Below are 9,335 nucleotides of genomic sequence, written 5' to 3' on the forward strand. Positions count from 1 at the left end.
AGCAGGGGTCTCTGCAGCAGCAGGGCTGGCAGCAGCCTCCCCCACAGCTCAGGGAGGAGAAGGAGCCACAGCAGGAGCCGGTCATGGTGGAGTGTGGGGTTGATGTGGGTGAGACTAGTGAGAGCAAGTGGGAGTTCTCAGGAGTGAATGTCTTCTTCTCTCTGTGGGTCCTTTATATACCCTGGCCAGGTACTGATAACCCCAAGGACACAAGATTATTTCCTGGAGTTGTGTTTGCTCATTTTAATAAGATGCTGGATTGGTGGATTCAGTTTGTTGAAGCAGCAGTTCCAATACCACTGACAAAAGCTTTCCTTTATTTTCTGTCTGCTTTTGCCTTTGTAATGAATACTTGATGATTTATATCATCAGACAATTACTCATCCAACAGCCAACTTCTGTCCCATATCATGTGACAGACGTGAAGCTTCTAGTGTCATCACCATCACACTTTGCTCCTGCTTGCCTTCCATGACTAAGAAGTAAGCTGTTGTGTTCATGACATCACAAGTGTCACTTCTGATTGAAGTGGTGAGGAAACAAACAACATGAATCGTTAAAAGGAGCTGTATACTTACTCTGCTATGGAAATGAGCCAAGGAATCCATCAAACGATACATTTCTTCATCTGAGCTGCAGGAAAATTACCACCAAAGCAATTAGAGTGAATTTTATTTAGAAGATTGATATGTCCCATAGCCCACAATTATTTATGAGACTCTTAAAATGTAAACAGTGCTGTGTTATTTGCTGTGGCCAGGGAAAGGAAGGAAGTAGAATAAAAAAAGTGGAATAATTTCTGACCCACTGAATGATCACAAAGTTTTGAAGATAAAACAAAGGCAGAAAAAACAATTAAGGGGAAAGAACCTTTCATGGAACCATGAGGTTAAAGGAAAAGTAGACTTTTATTATTTAGTATTTTATAAATGCCTTTCATGTAAGTGTGAATCAGCTTGACAGTGGTAGCTTTGCTTTTGGGGTTGGTAGTCCCCCATTGTCCTGCTCATTAGAAGCCTCTGGCTTGATGCTACATTCTAGTTGATCACAGATTTTGAAAAATGGGATTTCTGACTAATTTCTCAAAGTTTTACAGGGGAAGGAGTGGCAATATTTAAACAATATTGCAAATTTTCCCTTAAGGAGAAGCAGTAACAAGTGACCCCTTAACTTTCTCATATTACTTTAAAATAATCAGTAAATAGTTGTTATTGCTAGGTGCATTCAAGTTGAATATTATTCATAGCGACCCTATGAACGATAGATCTGTACTCTGTCCTGTTCCATGCAACCCTCGTCGTCTCTGACCTGCTTTATCCCATTACTGCAGTCAGTGTGTATTCTATATCATTGAGCATCTTCTTTTCTTTCAGTGAACCTCGACTTTTCTAAGCATAATGTCCTGCTCCAAGGAATAGCCTCTTCTAGCAACATGTCCAGAATATGTGAGACAAAGCTTCACTATCCTCACCTGCAAGTAGAATTCTGGCTGCTCGCTTTCCAAGACGTATCTGCTTTTCTTTTGGTAGCCCATGGGACATTCAATACTCTTCTCCAACACCACAACTCAAAGGTATCAGTTCTTCTCTCATTCTTATTCATTGTCCAGTTCTCAAATGCACACCAAGTGATGGAATCAGAGAGGTCCCTAACAGTGGGCTTGTTCAATGCAATATGTCTCCTGATCTCCTGACTGCTAGTACCAAGTATATTGACTGTGAATCCAAGTAAAATAAAATTGTCAATTATGTTAATCTTTTCTCCATCTATCATGATGTTGCCTACCATCTGGAGGTAGGGATTTTTACTTTCTGCATGTTGTGATGTAGTAATTATTAAAAATTCTGTTCCATTCACTCATAAAGCAAAATACTCTCAAACTCATTGTTTAGAGTCAGAAGTGACCTATAGCTGACCCTCCAGTGGAGGCTATAAATTGCATAGGCAGAAATTGCCCAAGTTTCTTCTAAGGAGCAGTTATGGATTCAAACTGTCAGAGGAGCTCGACTTTGAGGTTAGTTACTCAACATGGATTAGATGATCCCATATAGTGGGATAAAAGAAGAACTTCCTTGTTTTACAGTTTAAAACACAGCAGCAATATTGTCCTTGAGTGTATTCTGATTCATGATGACCCCAGTGTCCTTCAAAAGATTTTTTCGTAAGACTGTAGTCTGTTGGAAGCAGATTGCCAGCTGCTTCTGAGCAGGTTCAAACCACCAAACTTTTGGTTAATAGTAAAAATTGTTATTGGTTTTTTTTTTCTGTTTAATCTCCTTTGTCAGTGTGTCCTTTGCCATTCCCTATCACTCCTCCATGAGAGAGACTTCACCCTGAGTCATAAGGGAAAGGGGATGGCGTATTCTCTTAGCTACTTCCTGCTGAAAAGGAACGCTGTGGGTTTCAGGGTGAAGATCTTCTCTCACTACTCTAAAGGGCCCCTTTGGCAGTAGGAGACACAGACTATTATGGAGATTTATTTTGGAATTTAGATGCACTGTTATTAATTGTGTTTAGCCGTCCATGTTCATATCCTTGAAGATGTATCATGGGGGTGTTGCAACCTAGAAGACACAAATTTGACTAACAAGTTATAAGTACATGAGTCAAAAATTATGGAAAAGTAAAAGAAAAGATTCTTTCATTGTTTTACAAACCTTCCCCCAGGTCCCCTCCACCATGTAGCCCTCGCTCTAGACTCCTGTGATGACAGAAATACCTAGTCACATATCTCTTTTAAACAGTTTTCTCCCTCCTCTGTTTCAGTGCAGTATACATTATTGAACCCATCTTACTCAGTCTCTCCCCAAACCCAACGACAGTCCCATTCTACAACAGTGGCATCATGTAATATTTGTCCTTTTGTGACTGGGATATTTCACTCAGCATAATGTTCTCCAGAGTCAACCATTTTGAATAATATTGCATGAGTTCCTTGTTTTTTAATGCAGCATAGTATTCCATTGTGCGAATATACCACAGCTTCTCTAGCCATTCGTTTGTTGATGGGCACTTAGGTTGTTTCCAACTCCTTGCTATTGTGAACAAAGCTGCAATAAACATGGGTGTGCATATATCTGCTTGGATGTCAGCTATGGTCTCTTTAGGGTATAGTCCCAGTAGTGGAATTACTGGGTCAAATGGTATCTCTATTTGCAACTTTTTGAGAAAGCGCCATACTGCTTTCCACAGGGGTTGCACCATTTTACACTCCCACCAACAGTGAATCAGGGTTCCAGTTTCTCCACAACCTCGCCAGCATTTGTTGCTTGCTGTTCTGTTAAATTTTGCTATTTTGACTGGGTTGAGATGATATCTCATAGTTGTTTTAATTTGCATCTCTCTTAGGGCTAGGGATTTTGAGCATTTCTTCATGTGCTTGTTAGCCATCTGAATGTCGTCTTCGGTGAAGTGCCTGTTCATATCCTGTGCCCATTTTTCTATTGCATTATTTACCTTTATCTTGTTGTGGTGCTCAAGTATTTCATAAATTTTGGATATAAGTCCCTTATCTGATATGTTATTACCGAATACTTTTTCCCAGTCAGTGGCTTCCCTTTTTACCCTTTTGGAGAAGTTTTTGGATGTGCATAGGGATTTGAGTCTTAGAAGATCCCATTCATCTACGTTATCTTCTCCTGGTTGTAGGTTTTCCAGGATACTGGGAAGACTGTTTATGTTGTGGATTAGGACTTCTAGTGTTGTTCCTAGCTTTTCTGTAATGAAGTCTATAGTCCTTGGTTTTAGTCCTAGGTCCATGATCCACCTTGAGTTGGTTTTTGTGTATGGAGTGAGGTGTGGGTCTTGCTTGAGTCTTTTGCAGATATTTTTCCAATTTTGCCAACACCATTTGTTAAAAAGGCTGTCGTTTCCCCACTTCACTGATTTCATCTCCTTGTCAAAAATCAGTTCACCATAGATAGATGGGTTGATCTCTGGATTCTCAATTCTATTCCATTGATCTATGTGTCTGTCATTGTACCAGTACCATGCTGTCTTTACCACTATGGCAGTGTAGTAGGATTTGAAATCAGGGAGTGAGATACCTCCTACTGTTCTTCTATTCTTAAGGAGTGCTTTGCTTATTTGGGGCTTTTTTCCATTCCATACGAAATTGGAGATTGCCTTTTCCATTTCGTTGAAGAATGGGATTGGTATTTGTATTGGGATTGCATTAAATGTGTAAATTGCTTTTGGTAGTATTGCCATTTTCACAACATTAAGTCTTCCTATCCATGAGCAAGGGATATTCTTCCACTTTTCAAGATCTCTTTTTGTTTCTTGTAGTAATGTTTTGTAATTTTCTTGGAAAAGGTCCTTTGTACTTCTGGTTAAATTTATTCCCAAGTTAAAAATTGTTATTGTATATTGGTTTGCTTACAAAGTTCGTTTATATTTTGTTTCATACTGCCCTTCATTCACATTGTGCCTTATACAATCATCTCCATTCATTATATTTTATAAAACTGGTCCACATCATAGTTGTATAATTTGATGGGTGTGTATGGGGGTGAGTTCTTTAAAACAATGTATTCAAATTTTGTAAATAGGATAAAATTTAAAAAAAAGTGACACCCTAAAAAAAAAGTATCTATCTTCAATGTAGAAGGGTTAATCCTTTCATTCTTGCTGTAGAGGCAGGAAGAAAAGGTACTGATTTGTACATGAAATTCACTACACTTTCAGCTTAGAAGGTTTTCAGCCCTGTGCTTGTTAAACCCCAAAAGGGCTCAAATCTAGATCTTCATCCACAAACTGTGATTCTAAAACCCTTGTGTGTATGAGAATCTCCTGGATGTGATAACAAAAAGTCACATTCCTGGTTTCTACCTTCTACAGATTTTGGTTCAGTAGGTTTGAGCTAGGGCCCGAGAATTTGCATTTTAATAGAGATACTGTTATGGGTAATCTGTGGACCACTGCTTTAGGTACTGACTTAATTGGCTAGCCCATTAGGCTGTGTGCTGCTTGCTTACAAAGGATGTGGGCTGCTCAGCAGTAAGCAGGCAATGCCTGGCCATTGACAACCTCTTGAGAAATAGCTGCTGACTGACTGAATGAATGAAATTTCACCAGGTCTATGGATAAAGTTTTGCGTAGGCAAAGCTTCCTATCCCTCATGCAGATCCTGAAAATCTACTCACTCCAATACATTGGTAGATACACATTAATAAATCAGGTAGCAGATGGTTTGTTATGCCAATAAAAATCAGTTTATTGAAAACAAACGAACAACATGTTACAAAAGATAAGGGTTAGGGTGTGAATAGACTCTGGAATTCAGGGTATGTTTGAGAAGTCTATTCTTAAGATTTTTTTAAGGTGTATTTATCACCAGTGATGATTTGCACTGATGTTTAGAGATTTGTCTGAGGGTAGTGAAGGTGTTTGTGTGCTAGACTGTTGGCAAAAGGAGAATGTAAAAGGGACTGCTGCCATGTGATGATGCAAAAGAAAGGTGCCTGAGATCTGATGTGTTACTCTGCCTGGAAGAGTGGAGTCTTAGCAGCAGGAGGTCCTGCAGGTGGTGCGGCAGGGGGCAGGCTGGCAGCAGGGGGGCCTGCAGCAGGGGGCCTGCACAGAGATGGGGTGGCAGCAGGTGGAGGCCCAGCAGCAGGGCCTGCACACCACAGCTGTGCAGAACGTGGGGCAGCAGGAGATGGGCCTGCAGCAGCCTTCCTGCAGGCAGCAGGGGTCACAGCAGATGGGCCTGCGGCAGGGCTCACAGATGGGGCGGGTGCAGCGGGGCACATAGGTGACAGGGCGGCACACGGTGGTCTGGCAGGATGTGGGGCGGCAGCAGCAGGGGTCTCTGCAGCAGCAGGGCTGGCAGCAGCCTCCCCCACAGCTCAGGGAGGAGAAGGAGCCACAGCAGGAGCCGGTCATGGTGGAGTGTGGGGTTGATGTGGGTGAGACTAGTGAGAGCAAGTGGGAGTTCTCAGGAGTGAATGTCTTCTTCTCTCTGTGGGTCCTTTATATACCCTGGCCAGATGTTGTCACCCCAGAACCAGGTCATTCCCTAATCATCTTCTAACCAATCAAATGAGAATTTAGCATTGACTAATGATGTTTTGATTATTCCTCCTTTCTTGTACTTCTATGTGTACCCACCACAAGTATTTATTCCTTTTCTTATATTGTTTATTTTCATGAAAACACTGGACTGGATTCTCATGAATTCATCTCTGAAATATTTCACTTATAAAGGAGAAAAGAATGTATTTTCTAACTAGAATAGTATCTAACCACTGTGCCTTTTGGCCCTAAAGTTAGAGTTTTGTTCCTAGACTTCAAAGACTTTTGTAATTATCTCCTATGCAATGACTTTTCCTCATTCTTAAACATGTGTGTGACAGGAACAGGCTAATAGCATCAATATTGTCATCTGCTTTCCTGAAGTCTCCTTCCAGAACCCAAGTAAAGGTTGGTTTGTTATGGAATTCATGGAGCCTTTGTCTCCTTGCCAAACTGGTTTAGTCACTCTCTCAGTGGGACTTGGGCTTTCCTGCCCTGGCTGGTAACGACTCCTCACTCATCTGGAATGCCCTCTTCAACCATCTGAGCCAAATTAGACTTTTATCTTGATTTTAAAGCTTATCATGTTCTTTCAAGCTTTATCTTTGATGATCTAGGCCATAGGGAGTTGTGCTGTTAATTCAAAAGTCACACTCTCTGGTGGTTCAAATTCACTAGCAGCTCCAAGGAAGAAAGATGAGCGATCTCTCTCCATGTGACTTACAGCCTTGGAAACCTGCTAGACTGCCAGCTCTGAGTCAGTTCTGACTCCATGACAATAAGAGAAAGTTTTTTTAAAAAAATATAATATTTTTATTTTATTCTGGTTTACTTACAAAGTTCATGTATATGGTTTTCACATTGGATCTTTCCCTTTTCCTTTACACACCCTTCCTTCCACCCATCAACTTGTGTGATCCTATGATTACCCTCCTGCCCATCCTCACCCCTCCACTCCTAACTTCCCCCCTTGGATCCTCATACATGTTTTACTAGTTATCTTTCTATTTCTGCAATAATGGTCTTAAGCAGTATTTGTCCTTATTGGACTGAGTTAGTTAACTTATCATTATGTTCTATGATCCCTCTCAAGTTAGGTAGTGGTTTTCAAAATCATTGCTCCTGTATGCTGTGTAGTGTTCCACTGTGGGAATGTACCATAATTTCTCAATCATTTGTTTGTGATTGGACATTTGGCCTGTTTCCATGTTCTTGTGGTAGTGAATAATACTACTATGAACATTGGTTTACAAATCTCTGTTTGTGCCTCAGTTCTAATTTTTTAGTGGTATATTCCAATCAGTAGAATCGCTGGGTCATATAGAATTTCAATGTCCAGGTTTTTGAGGAAATGCCAAACTGCCTTCCAGAGTGGTTGTACCGTTTTACAATCTCACGCTCCACATTTGAGAGATAAATTTAGAGATTAATCACTACAGTTGTAAACTCCAGTAAGGGACTCTAGTGCTACCCTCTTATTTACAGAAAGAGGTATGAGGATTCCCTTGTGGTCTAATATTGAAGTCACAGAAGGAGATCTGGGGTCTTTTCAGTCATCAGCAAGTGCCCCGACCAGCGAGAATGTTAACATAGACCTAAAGGAGGGAGAGTGGGGCTGAAAAGGGACAAGTGGCACAAAGAATGGGGACAAGACAGATTCCTGATCAAGTCCCATTTTATTAACGTTTTTTCAGGCTTTTATAGGAATTTGCCTAGGTATATTACGTAGGCTGGGTTACTATGGAAACTCAGTCTCAAGATATCAGTGTTGATGCAGTAATGAGGAACACTCCCTAAGACCTTGAGTTACAGACACTGAGCTATAGAAAGAAGCAGTTCCTTGAGACTGGGTAGAGATTCTGAGCTGAACTTATCTCTAGACATGCCTTTATGGAATAGCATTTAGTGAGCAGTATAAAGCAACTTAGGCCTTAAGTCAGGAGCCTCAAAAGTGGCCCTCTACAAGGAAGGGTTAAATGGCTTTTACTATGAGTTTATTTATTGGATTCAATTAATTATGGCCTTTAGATAAGAGAGAGAATACCTCAACTTTATGAGTTAGGGTTTTGTTTTTGTTTTTTTATTTGTATCTTTTTCTAGCTTCAAACACCACACCTTTATTACTTCAGAGTTTCAGTGTCTTAAAGATCTAGGCATGTCTTGGTTCGGCTACAGTCAAGGTTCCACTGAGATAAGACTCCATTCTCTTTTTTCTTCTTTTTCTTTAAATTGATATTTTAATGAAAGTTTACAGAGTTTGGATTTCCATTCAGACATTGTTACACATGTTCCTCCATGCCCATCCTTCCCCCTTAGTTTGCTTCCCTCTTTGAAAAGAAAAAAAATACTTTCATTGTTTTACAGTTCACCTCTCCCCCACCCCCCAGCCCAGTTCACTTTACTGTTGTTATGTGCCACTGAGTTGCTTGCAACTCATAGCGACCCTATGTACAACAGCCCTAAACTCTGCTCTGTCCTGTGCCAACTGCACTGTCTCTGACATTCCCATCCCGATTACCCCAGTCACCGAATCAGTCCACCTCATAGAGGGCCTTCCTCTCCTGTGCTGTCCCTCCACCCTAACAAGCATGATTTCCCTCTCCAAGGACTGGTCCCTCCTTGCAACATGTCCAAAGTATGTTAGACAGAGCTTCAGAATCCTTGCCTCCACGGAGCCGCCCGTTTTAACCCTTTCCAGTATGAATCTGTTTGTTTTCCTAGCAGTCCATGGTACCCTCAATGCTCTTCTTCTCCAGCACCATAGCTCAAAGGCATCACTATTCTCCTTCTATCCTCCTTAGTCATTGTCCAACTCTCTGATGCATAACAAGTGATAGCAAAGACCATGGCCTATATTAGACGCACCTTAGTCTCCAGAGAGATACCATTGCTCTTCTGTACTTTGGAGAGGTCCCCAACCACAGACTTTCCCATGGCAATACATCTTCTAATTTCCTGGCTGCTGGTGCCGAGAGTGTTGACTATGGATCCAAGCAAACTAAAGCAATGAGCAGCCTCAATCTCTTCACCAGCCATCCTGATGCTGCCAATTGGCCCAGTGGTGAGAATTTTGTCTTCTTGACATTGAGTCTCAATCCATATTTGAGGCTGCAGTCCTTGACCCTCTGCAGCAAGCACTTCAGGTCCTCCTCAGTTTCAGCAAGCAGGATTGTGTCATCTGCATAACGCAGATTGCTGATAGATCTTCCACCAATCTTGACCCCACATTTATCCTCATAGAGCCCAGCCTCTCGGATAATCTGCTCTGCATACAGGTTGAAAAGGTATGAAGACAGGACACATCCCTGGCGTACACCCTT

The 9,335-nt window shown here is 41.3% G+C and overlaps 1 protein-coding gene across 1 annotated transcript; it reads right to left on the minus strand.

The window, feature by feature from the left end:
• Nucleotides 1-5,479: 5,479 nt before the first annotated feature.
• LOC102851560 (keratin-associated protein 2-1-like) lies at nucleotides 5,480-5,926 on the minus strand. The gene has a single exon (XM_006889438.1). It carries the CDS (start codon nucleotides 5,884-5,886, stop codon nucleotides 5,503-5,505), a length of 384 nt encoding a protein of 127 aa, XP_006889500.1. The 5' UTR covers nucleotides 5,887-5,926; the 3' UTR covers nucleotides 5,480-5,502.
• Between the last annotated feature and the right edge of the window lie 3,409 nt (nucleotides 5,927-9,335).

The sequence above is a fragment of the Elephantulus edwardii genome, unplaced genomic scaffold (genome assembly GCF_000299155.1).
Source record: "Elephantulus edwardii isolate Elephantulus edwardi_28Jun2011 unplaced genomic scaffold, EleEdw1.0 scaffold00077, whole genome shotgun sequence".
In the NCBI taxonomy this organism is placed as follows: domain Eukaryota; kingdom Metazoa; phylum Chordata; class Mammalia; order Macroscelidea; family Macroscelididae; genus Elephantulus; species Elephantulus edwardii.